Source organism: Chiloscyllium plagiosum, unplaced genomic scaffold (assembly GCF_037043375.1).
Source record: "Chiloscyllium plagiosum isolate Xiang-an unplaced genomic scaffold, Cpla_swu_hap1 HiC_scaffold_20, whole genome shotgun sequence".
Lineage (NCBI taxonomy): Eukaryota > Metazoa > Chordata > Chondrichthyes > Orectolobiformes > Hemiscylliidae > Chiloscyllium > Chiloscyllium plagiosum.
This window is the reverse complement of record NW_028270158.1, coordinates 37,745,400-37,758,023: the sequence shown is the minus strand read 5'-3', so window position 1 is coordinate 37,758,023 and position 12,624 is coordinate 37,745,400. Positions and strand designations below refer to the sequence as shown.

The following is a 12,624-nucleotide window of genomic DNA, read 5'->3' as shown; positions in this document are numbered from 1 at the left end:
TTCTTGAACCCTCTGCCAACAGGTCAATTTCTGTTATTCATTCTGTCTTGACCCCCTCATTACTTTGAACACCTCCAAATACATAAGACCTGAACAATGTCCAGGCTTGTGCTGACAAGTGGCAAGTAACATTCATTCCACACAAATGCCAGGCAATAACAGTCTCCAATGAGAGACAATCTAACCATCATCCATTGACATCCAATAGCTTTGTCATCACTGAATCCCCCACTATCAACATCTTGAGGGTTACTGTTGATGGAAACTGAACTGGACTAACGAATATAAAGACAGTGGCTATGGCAGCACATCAAGGCTCGGAACGCTGCAGCAAGTAACTCACCTTCCTACTCTCTAAAGTGTATCCACAAGGAATGTGATGGAATATTCCCCACTGGCCTGCATGGTTGCAGCTTCAACATTACTGAAGAAGCTTGACACCCTCTAGCACAAAGCAGCTTGCTTGATGGGTGCCATTCACAAACACTTGTTGTCTCCGTCAATAACACTTTGTAGCAGTAGTGTACACTATCTACAAGATGCATTGCAGAAATTCACAAGAAATGGCCTATATGAGTTCAAGAACAGCTTTGTTTTACATCTAAAGATTTGTATCCTTTTCTCTGAAGGTTCCAACTTTAATACTGAGATAAGGAATGATTCTCACTGTACGCAAAATTTGCTTTGTTAAGATTTTTCGAGAACAGATTTCAATCAAATAATTGTCATGCTTGGTACAACATTCTCTGTAACTCTAAAGAGTACACTTACCTAAGACAATATCAAGAAAGGAATCCAAAGGATTCAATTACAAAAAAGCTTCATGATTGTGGGATCTACACAAAAGCATTTTAACTTTCTTGAAGTAGTGTGTGTCTCTTAGTCAACACATCTCTGCACTGTTTCCCCAATTCATTCTACTGAAATTTCACTTGCCATTTGTCTGTCCATTGCATTAACTTTGTTCATTTGAGGTCATCATTATCCTCCGCATTGATTGCTAAACATCTAGATTTTGAGAGTGGTGTGAGAGATATTGATGATTTCAAACCTTTCAAATCTTGTGTAAAGACTTATAGTTTTGGAAATTGTCTTTTTTTTACAAAATAATAGTAATTAATGTATATCAAGAAAATCAGTGATCTTGGTATCAACCTCTGGGAAGCCCCAATGTATACCTTTCTCTCGTCTGCAAATAAGCATTCATCACTATTCTGTTTTTGGCCACACGACTAATTTTATATCCTTGCTGCCACATAGAAACCACATAAAAGCTCACTATGACCTTATAAGAAAACTCAAATTAGTTAAACACAATTTGTCTTTATAAAATCCATGTTGGTGTTCCTTCATTAATCCACATTTGCCCAAGTGACTGTTAATTTTGGCTCTGGTTATTGTTCCAAAGATAAATCTTTCTTTTTTATCAAGTATATGCATGTTAGGAATCAGACGGAATTTTATGTTGTTAATGTTAGAGCTTTCTTTTTGCTAGTACTGAATAAATGTGTGCCTCTTTTACAAAGCCATTGTCTATACCTGTGGTTCATTCAGATAAATTGCCCGTTTAATTAATTAATCACTAAGGATGTAGGAATAATATTTTTCCCAAATTAAAGAATGAAATAATTTTGTATCATTATCCCTACAATATGCATTGATACATTTCGAATTATTAAAATATATTGAACAGGATAATGTCATAGCACAAATATGTACTAAGAACTTGAAGCAAAATAACTATAGTCTATATTTATCCCTTAATAACTCTATATTTCTAAATTGTAGTAGCTAGCTTTTAAGCACTTAGCTATTTTGAAACAAATACAAGATTCAAGAAAAGTGAAGAAAGTTATCTCAGATATTAAAAAATTTACATTAAAATGGCAAATAAAACTTATAACTTTACTGACAATTTAGCAGTAAAATATTTAAATTATTCAAAAGGTTGGCAGTAATGCAGGACATGTAAAATTTCTCACTTCACTGAAATAAATGATCCCCATAATCTGAACAGGCTATCAAATGTAGTAGCAGTAAGAATAGATGCAAGAGGAATATCTAAGTTATTGTTTTTTTCCTCAAAAAAACTTTATTCCCAAAATAGAATCACACTGCATTCATAAAATATATTAGTTCAAAGTACATCTCAGTTTAAAATAAACTCAAACACAATAAATCATATTCAGTTCAAAGTTTGTGCGAAGATTTATAGTTCGGGTGCTCATTGTTGTGGTTCTGTTCGCCGAGCTGGAAGTTTTTGTTGCAAACGTTTCGTCCCCTGGCTAGGCGACATCATCAGTGCTTGGGAGCCTCCTGCGAAGCGCTTCTTTGATGTTTCCTCCGGTGTTTATAGTGGTCTGTCCTTGCCGCTTCCGGTTGTCAGTTTCAGCTGTCCGCTGTAGTGGTTGGTATATTGAGTCCAGGTCGATGTGTTTGTTGATGGAGTTTGTGGATGAATGCCATGCCTCCAGGAATTCCCTGGCTGTTCTCTGTCTGGCTTGCCCTATGATAGTAGTGTTGTCGGGCAACAAGCAACATGAATTCGACTGGGACAACACTACTATCATAGGGCAAGCCAGACAGAGAACAGCCAGGGAATTCCTAGAGGCATGGCATTCATCCACAAACTCCATCAACAAACACATCGACCTGGACCCAATATACCAACCACTACAGCGGACAGCTGAAACTTACAACCAGAAGCGGCAGGGACAGACCACTATAAACACCGGAGGAAACATCAAAGAAGCGCTTCGCAGGAGGCTCCCAAGCACTGATGATTTCGCCTAGCCAGGGGACGAAACGTTTGCAACAAAAACTTCCAGCTCGGCGAACAGAACCACAACATCATATTCAGTTAAATGTTTGGCTACAGCTGTATTAGAACATCAAGGATCTTTGAAATGAATTGATTAGATTTCAGATGTGTGGAGACATTAGAGGAAAGTGGGATTGCATTCCTCAGAGCAAAGAATGCTAAGAGTAGATTTAATAGAGGCTTATCAAAAACTACGAAGAATTTAGAAAGAGAAGTAGAAAGAGTTTCAATAATTAAAGAGCACTGAATTGAGATATCAGCAAACAAACATAGGGTTGAGGGCAGATTGGATGGGTGAATTTATTTAATGCAGAGAGTTATGATGTCTGGAATACACTGCTTGAAGGGTATTATAAACAGATTCAATCATAAATTTCATTAGGGAAATGAAAAGGAAAAGTTCCAGTTATATGCAGTGTAATTAACTGGATAGCTCTTTCAAAGACCTGGCATAGCCATAATGGGCTGAATAGCCTTCACCTATATTGTCTGATTCAGTGCTTAAGTGTTCTAACTCAATATGGTAAAAGTTTACAAGCAATTGAAATCCATTTTATTAAAAATAATTCCTCCCTTTCTTTTTTTAGTGAATATATTTCACGTTGTGTGTTTTAGGTTGAGAATTGTAAGAATGGAAAAAATGAAAGTACATCTTATGAGTAAAGGTATAAACACAAATTAGTACAGAAAATATTTTCATATTTATGTGCTTATTTAAAATTCCACTGTTATGTTAGAGACAGTAGACCTCTTATGATATCAGGATAATGACAATTAAGTTGATGGGAAGCATTTGTTATAATCTAAGTAATTTCACTGTATAAAAGTTTTTTGTCTCTATTTTTTGTATGCATTGACAGATTCATTGTAAAGGTCAGTACCTGTTTAAATAGTAGAGAAATGTGATTCAAGTATATTAAGACTTCCTCCAGTAACATTTGTGAAGTAATTTCCTTGCTGCAGTTACTGTTGTAGCATTGAACGATGTAAGATAGTTATTATACCTTACTATTTAAACAGTTTGCAAGACTTTTCAGTTAAAGTCTTCAACAAACTGAAGAAACGAGCAACACTCCTCTGAATGCACTTTCAATCACAATAACCATTCTATTGTTGTGCGTTGCTTTTAAATGGCTCAGCAATAATTTTCCACAGTTCCTGGAAGGAAAACCACAAAAAATCAATACACTTTGAAAACAAAAATACGAGAAAGCTTTTCATCAAAAGACAGTCATATTGTATAAATTACATCACATTAGATGCAAGTCAGTCATGACAGTAGCCTTTCAAGCAGGGATAAGTACCAAGACGCTTTTTGTCACAAAAAATGTATCCGAGCATACAGAAAATATACTACCACAAGATGGCAATCCAAATTCAAACAAAGGCATCTTTCACGGTAGGGTTGTTTTGCTTATATGAGTTGTAATTTCAAGATCCCCTCCTGCAACTGTATTTTCACACCATTAGTGCCATTTTATATGTTTAACAATATGATTAGAAAACTCAATACATGTCTTTTAGTCTCACATATGCTATTGTGTTTTCAAGCATCCTGGCTCGGATCTTCTGAGGACCGGCAACTATCTCATATTGCTGCTTTGCTTAAATGTTTCTCTGCCTTGATGCTGCTCTGCATTTTTTGTGGGGAGTTTGGAGTGGAGAAGAGTTGAGGGGAGAATAGGTCACCCCCTCTTGTAAAGCACTTGCTTAGTTTAACTTTAAAAGTGTAAAGTTTAAAGTGAAACAATGGTAAGCTTAACAAACCAGTGTTAATGTCTGTAAATAGGTGAAAGGACAAGTATTAGTGAATGGGTGAATGAATGGATGGGTAGGATGGTGAGTAGTAGATGAGTGTGTAAGTCAGTAATGCTAAGTGGGTGAGGTGTCAAATGAGAGCTAATAGATGGGTAGAATGGTCGGTGTAATCAGTAGTAGATAATGTTAGATAATAAACAGATAGGGAGACTGATAAGTGAGGTGGCAGATAGTTGGGTGGTAGTTGCATTTGAGGTGAGGTAGTTAGGCTGGTAGCTACTTGAGAGGGAAGGGATATGAGACAGTCATGACTATTTCAGGAAGGGCGGGTGATTGGTGGGCATTGCGTAGTCAGGAGGGGTAGATGGGTCAGGATTGGGAGAGCATTCAGGGTGTGGGAGAGATGGTTAGGGTAGACAGGTCGGGGGAATTACATTCAGAGGGTTGTTAGGTGGAAGAATGGTAGTCAGATTGGATTGCGAGGTAGTTCAGAAGAGAAGGAGGTAGTCAGGAGGTCAAGTATGATGTTGGGTATTCATTAACAGCTTGTAAGCAGGCGGAACATATCCAGTAATCCTTTTAGTTATATAAAATGCATGTAATACACTACTGTGATTTATGGGAAGGATCGGAGGGAATCTAATTTACTCAGGAGTTAGATTAGGATTGTCAGCATCTGTGGCCAGAGAAACAGAGGTAACGTTCTTGAAGAGTAGTCACACCAGACTCAATGTTAACGCTGTTTCTCTCTCCATAGGTGCTATCAGACCTGCTGAGTTTCTCCAGCATTTTCCATGTTAGTTTCAGATTTTCAGCATCCTCAGTATTTTTTTATTATTGTTGGATTAGAATTGGTTTGTCAAACATTTCCTGGATAATGATAAGAACAGTTTAAGTGTCTGAAGTCTCCAACTCTAGTTCAGATTAGGAAATTTTTGTGGAGGATATTAGGGAATAGGGAAATTATCTGTTGGAAGTTCTAAACTTCGTGGGCAATTTCTACGTAAGCCAATACATTAGGATTTTGGAAGGATCCAAAAGCATATCACAGTTATATGTATAGGCTGTGAAGATCAAGAGACCGGAAGACGTGGGTGATAATATTTCTGAATGAAAAGGTGGAAATTAAAAAGGACATATTGATGGGCTCACTTTCAGTACCAGAGAGATTGATTGGCAGAATTTAAAAGGATGCTCAAATTTGAAATGACAACTTTCTGTGGAGAATTTAATGCATGTACTCTCTACAACTACTGGAACTGCACATCACCAATGCATGAAAAGATGGACATTGAGATATCTCTTTTGCAATGCTAATGGTGGAGGGGTAAATCTAAGATGATTTCCAGATGAAGCAGCAAATCTGCCCCTGCCTAATGCTATGACGTTACTCCCTCTCCTTACCTCTTGTACTAAAATACCATTACTTTGTTTGAATGATTTCAGATTCTGGCCCAGTGTTCTTGGAACCTTTTCTCAATAGCGTGCAGTAACATTTGTTATGTTTCTCCAATTCTCCAGAATTTGAAAACCCCTCTCAAAACGCTGTTGGGCTGTGAGACCTTTTCACACTACTGAAAAACCCTGTCAATTATGTTGCAGTATGCTCAGAGGTATTAACTGCACGCTGTATTAGCAGCAGGAATGGAGGTGTAAAACAGAGATTTAAGCAACAACATTATCCGCAGTCTTCAGCTGTTCCTTTTCAGAAAGTCCAGGTGTTTTATGGTTGAAGAAATTTCTTCAAGAAGTGTAAATTCAATGCTCAATCAGGTATAGAAAGTGAAATAAAAGTGGAATAAAAATTGATTCAGAGAGATAATGCTGTATAGATAGTCTTTTGAATTTTATTGAGATTTTTGAAAAAGTAGCTTAATCATTGAACAGCGGAATTAAGCTTACTTACATAAATGACTGCTAGCTCAAATTGAAGCTCAAGGAATTGAAGGCATATTATTAATGTGATTATGAAACTGACTGCATTGCAGGAGACAGAGAGAATAGAAATAATGGGGATGTACTCTAATTGTCAGGATGCGATTAACGGTGTGTGAAAGCAATCTATGTTGGGATCTTAATTATTTAATGTATATATTAATAACTTAGATGGAACAAAGAGGTACATATCCTAGTTTGCCAATAACACAAAGTTATGTAGTATTAGTATTGGTGTGGCTATAAGCATAGAATTAAAAAATGATATTAATGAATTAATGGAAAAAGTGTGGCAAATAATTTTTAATGAATGTCATGATAGCTCATCCACTATGGACCTAAACAAGTTAGTTTAGAATACTTTCTAAATGGTGAAAAGTTAGAAACAATTATGTCTAAAGAGACTTGAGACTCAAGGTATATAGATTGTTAGATTTTCATGAACAGGTACAGAAAATAATCATGCAGGATAATACAATGATAATCTTTACATCCAAAGAATTAGAATATAAATGAATACACAATACCCTGGTTAGATCACACCTAGAGTACTGTGGGAAGTTTTGGGCACTACACTTTAGAATATGTTTAGTGGTCATAGTGAGTTCATAGAGTAGATTTACGAAAATAATACCTGGACTACAAGACTAGTTGAGCAATTGCATAAACTATGCTTGTATTCCCTGAAATTTGGGAGGTAAAAGGGTGGTTTAATCAGTTTAAGTAATTAAGGGGAATTCATAGTGTTCCAAACGTGAAAACCATTTCTACTGGAATGGGTGTCTAGAGGGGGTATCACCCAAAAAATTAAAGCCAAGCCTTTCATGAGTAATGCTAGAAAACACTTGGTGCATGAAGAATGGTAGAAGTTTGGAACTTTCTTCTAAAATAGGACTTGATGCTATGTCAGCTGTTAAATCTGATATTATAAAATTAGTTAAAAGATATGGAGCAAAGCCACTGATTCGCAATGATCCCAATGAATGGCAAAAATGGCCCAATGCAGTCCAGATATAAACCCAAATCAGGGACTCTTGTAAGGTTGCTTATCTTTGGTTCACAAGTGACAGCAAATATCATTTGCCTCAGTGTCATTTTGATCTAAACTATTCTGAATTATTCTACTATCCCTGCTTCCCCAATAGTCAATTGGCCTTTTGATCACTGGTAGCCACATCACGTATTGATTTATTATATGTTTACAGAAAGCGTTTTTGTTTGAATTGCTTTATATTTACTTCTTCTGGGTTTCCTTATATTTCCTCATTGCTTTCCTAATTGGTTTTATAATTTTCCTGATTCATTTTAATAGTGCCATCTCCCACTTTCATCCTTCTTGGAAATGCTAAATATTTCTGTTTGGCTTTGAATGTGATTTGTCCTACCATTTTTCTGTAGAACATCAGCCTTAAATACATTTTTTTTCTTTCCATCTTACTTAAATATACTTGATTTGATCCCTTTGCAGCCTGAGTTAAATATTTCCTATTGTTACTCAATTACTATTTGCTATTGTTTGTTCCATTTATATCATGGAAAGGTTTCTTCTGCCCCACAATATTTTGTTTTCCCTTCTGTATTACATTTGCTAACCTAAATTGATAGCCTGGAAAATCGATAAATCATAAGATTCTGCTCTTAATAACTAGTGCCACTTTTGAGTAATGTTCTGCTGATGAAACCTGAAGTTGAAGAAGGCTGCAGAAGATTGCCAAAGGTTGACAGGATGCCAATAATCAGGACATCAAAAATTTAAATTCCACAGAACTGAATTATTCCACCATTCCTCAAAGTTTAATAGTACTTACCAACTGTTCCACTCGCTCATAAGAAAGGAACTGTGGAAACGAACTGTTGATGGGTTCCACAATAAATTTAGTTCTCCCATCACAGATGTTTTCCAAGTCAGCCAAACACAATCGAAAATGATCATATGCATCACATGTAACATCCATTTTTCTCAAGGTAAAGTTGAGCCTGAAAATACATTATAGCTTTAACAAATTCTCTTGCTATAAAATTACGGATATAGTTAAAGATTTGTTATGACTAACACAGATCAATCATCCAAAGGATTTATTTTCTGAATGCTTGGCTAGTTTCATTCCTTCCTAACAAAATGCACAAATGTCCATGTAAGGATATGTGATTCCACTGAGATCTCGTTCCATGATATCACCTTTGGGGGAAAAAAAAGAAAAGAATTGGGAGTAATGCTGGCATAATGAATATTCGGAAAACGTTCTCCCAAAACATGATGGGAATGAATCAGATTCCCTATTGTTAGTTGTTATCTGGAAAATTGTTCCAAAAACTTCCATTTGGATTTGCACTGTCCAGTACCTTATCTGGAAGTAATTGATACTAAGATCTAGTATCATAAGTGAGAAAAGTTCCCTTCCTAATCACCAACTTATCAATTTTATAACTCCAGAAAAATAAAACATTAGTTCAGTAATAATCAAATCATGGCTCGCGAGCCAAACCTGACTTGCTATATGATCTTATTTTGTCTTTCTTCATAAAAGACAGATGATCTGAGGGTGGGTTCATTGGATTTCTGAAAAAAGATTCTGATAGTACTATGGACATTTTCAAGAGTTCACGATGATGCCATGCAATGCCTGATCCCAAGAGTGCTGCACTCATCCTTCAGTTAAAACTGCTTAGGAACGAACAAAACTGAAAATCTAGACCTGAAATGCCAAGCTGACTAATAATACTGTGTGCTTCTAGTGACAAAGCTGTGGGTATACCTAAGCCTGAGACTTCTATTCTACGTCCATAATTTCATTCGCAGAGAGGCTGTACAGGTCTAATTTTTTAATACTACAGCTCACCTCACTGATGTGTCATCACTCTGCAGAAGCAAATGAATAGCTTACTTTGGGGTAAATGACCAATCAAACTCTCAAAGGTTGAATGAAATTTCCAATAATTTTGTCCTACCTACAGTTACCTTCCAATCAACAAGGCAGTTCACCCTAACTCCAGCAACATTACTGGCATGCCTTTTCATCATGCCCCCAGTAGCCATAATGCTGTTGCAATCATTATTAGAGGAATAAAGAGAAATAAAGAGAAAAAAGAAAAACACTAGAAGAGGGGAAAGTGAAAAGCTAAAGAGTGAATAAGATTAGAATTAATGAAAACAGAGCAAGGAACTGGCATAAAAGTGAAGGAAGAAAGCTGAACAATAGTGTAAAAGAAGACAGGCACATACTATGAAGGGAGGAAGATGAGAGCAGTTGAAGATTCAGTCGTAATATAACTCCAGTAATGGGGTAAAACAGTTTGTGTTTCTCATGCACAGCTGCAGTCTAACTACACTCTTTATGAGCTGGAGCGTGCTACAATATTGGCTACAATATAACAACACAATCATAATTGTAATAATTTTTCAGTTACTCAAGAAGGTCGGACATCCCTGCCTGAAGTGATTTGAACAGTATTATTGATGAAATATTCTATGAAACAACTTTCCCCTCTGCAGGAAACAGATTGCATTTATTAATTTCAGCTAGAAGTAGAAATGTATATTAACAGTAACTTTTATCGCACATGTAGCATTATACTGTGCATTGGTTTCTGATACATTTGTGCAATAACCAGAACACTCAAAACAAAATACACTATCACTATTTGGTGATTTTCTTCTTGGACTTACCGTTTCTCTACAGAAAGATATATGGTGCTTGGATTTTTCAAATTGCTCAAAATTCTGTAGATGGTCTGAAAAAATGCATCTGTCAAATCATCATCATAGAATACTGCAATAAGAAACAGAAAAGGACATTTCTATAAAATGCCTCATCCACACACTTGATGCTCAAACTAAAACAATCACTGCCTAAGTAGGTGGCATGGTGGCTCAGTGATTAGTACTCCTGCCTCACAGCGACAAGGACCTGGGTTCAATTTAACTCTCAGGCGACTGTCTTTGTGGAGTTTGCACATTCTTCCCTTGTCTGTGTGGGTTTCCTCCAGGTGCTCCAGTTTCCTGCCACAAAGATGTGCAGGTTAGGTAAATTGGCCATGCTAAATTGCCGATAGTGTCCAGGAATGTGCAGTCTAGGTGGATTAGCCATGGAAATTTCAGGGTTACAGGGATAGGGTAGGGGGTTGTGGGTCTTGACAGGATGCTCTTCAGAGGGTTTTCATGAATGGCCTGCTTCCATACTGTGGGTATACTATGATTCTAAGATGACTCCACTTCAGATGTTTAAGGTCACTTGACAAAGCACTACAATGCATTAATTGAATATGTTGACCAAATAAGATTCTGATATAGAACTAATGAACCAATTCAGAATTACAGACATAAGAACAGCTGAAGGTCCCTATGACATGAATGCGTTTTGTTTGTTCAGCACTTTTCTAACAAAGCCAATAGCCAAAGTACTAATGGAAGGTTTCTGACATTTTATTCTATCTTTGCTTTGAAGGAAGGGTCCTGGAATCACATAATACATGCATGACTTTGCAGGCTGACTGTCTTTCATTAGCATTAGAAATATTGCAGTTTTGATTGGTGTTTTAATTTTCCTTTTGAATAACCAATATCTTTTTGAGTAGATTCTAAAATGCACTGACATCTCTCAGCCTCGTTCCAGAGGCTCAATCATAATATCATAGAATCCTAGTATGGAAGTAGGCCATTTGGCCCATTGAGTCCACAGCGACCCTCCAAAGAGCATCCCACCTAGACCCACGCCTTAACCCTGCATTTCCCGTGGCTAATCAACCTAGTCTGCACATCCCTTGACACTATGGGCAATTTAGCATTGCCAATCCAACTATCCTGCATATTGTTTGGACTTTGGGAGGAAACCGGAGCACCAGGAGAATGTGCAAACTCTACTCATCGAGTCACCAGAGAATGGAATCAAACACTGGTGCTTTGAGGCTGCAATGCTAATCACTAAGCCAATGTGCTGCCATAAAATGTAAAAATCTAAAATATGTAAATATTTATGTAAAATGATACACTCTAATATGTAAACCTATTTTGTAAAACTAATATGTAAAACGATACACTCTTTCCCAATTTAACTTATTCTTTAGCATGTCCTTTTGGAGACTGAAATAAATGTTCCACTTGTTTTGAAAAGGAAAAGCTGTTTCTCAAAGGAAAGCAACAAATGCAATGTTAATGACTGTTATTTGCTGAACAATGTCCACAATGCAATGGACAAAAATGGAAACCTACTACAGCACAATCCAATCTCCCATGTGATCAAATGTCCTTGGAAAGAAAACAAGAAAACATTTAATCTAATGTCTGCAACTGGCTTGTGAAGATAAAGCTGAGACAAAAAACAGTGGATATAAATAAACAATTAACTGATTAAAAACTATTTTCTAATGAATCTGTTCAGGGATGTTATTACACACCTCTGGAACAGGTGGGATTTGAACTCAGGCCTTCTGATAAATGGAAAGGAACTTATCCTAAGCAACTATGGAACTTATCCGTGTTAGGGAATTCGAGCTGGAGCTGGATGAACTGTGGATCATTCGGGAGGCTGAGGGGGTAATTGAGAGGAGTTACCGGGAGTTGGTCACTCCTAAGGCTCAGGACAAGGATAGGTGGGTTACAGTTAGGGGGAGGAAAGGGCCCAAACAGAGAGTGCAGAGATCCCCTGTGGACATTCCCCTCAGCAATAAGTATACCATTTTGGATACTGCTGGGGGGATGACCTACCAGAGGAAAGCCATAGTAGTCAGTTCTCTGGCACTGAGCCTGACACTTGGCAAAGAAGGGAAGGGAGCAGAATAGAAAAGCACTCGTGGTAGGGGACTCGATAGTTAGGGGAATTGACAGGAGATTTTGGGTCAGGATCGGGATTCCCGGAAAGTATGTTGCCTCCCTGGTGCCAGGGTCCGGGACGTCTCCGATCGGGTGTATAAGGTTCTAAAAGGGGAGGGCGAACAGCCAGAAATCGTGTTACATGTTGGCACTAATGATATAGCCAGGAAAAGGATTGAGGATATAAAAAGTGATTTCAGGGAGTTAGGATGGAAGCTGCAAAGCAGGACGAACAGAGGAGTGTTCTCTAGTTTACTACTGGTGCCACGAGATAGCGAGGCGAGGAACAGGGAGTGGGCGC

General features: G+C 37.4%; 1 protein-coding gene across 5 annotated transcripts in view; it reads right to left on the bottom strand.

Moving 5' to 3' along the window:
• Positions 1-2,750: 2,750 nt before the first annotated feature.
• mettl22 (methyltransferase 22, Kin17 lysine) overlaps positions 2,751-12,624 on the bottom strand; it is a 62,336-nt gene continuing 52,462 nt past the window's right edge. For 3 of the 5 annotated variants that reach the window (XM_043711579.2, XM_043711577.2, XM_043711578.2), the window contains exons 9-11: positions 10,182-10,284; positions 8,323-8,491; positions 2,752-3,979 (exon numbers count right to left, since the gene is read on the bottom strand). In XM_043711579.2, coding sequence (XP_043567514.2) covers positions 3,929-3,979; positions 8,323-8,491; positions 10,182-10,284 — 323 coding nt within the window. In that variant the 3' untranslated portion in view covers positions 2,752-3,928. Of the gene's footprint in view, positions 3,980-8,322; positions 8,492-10,181; positions 10,285-12,624 lie in introns of all 5 variants that reach the window. The other 2 variants (XM_043711582.2, XM_043711581.2) reach the window with 1 other exon arrangement.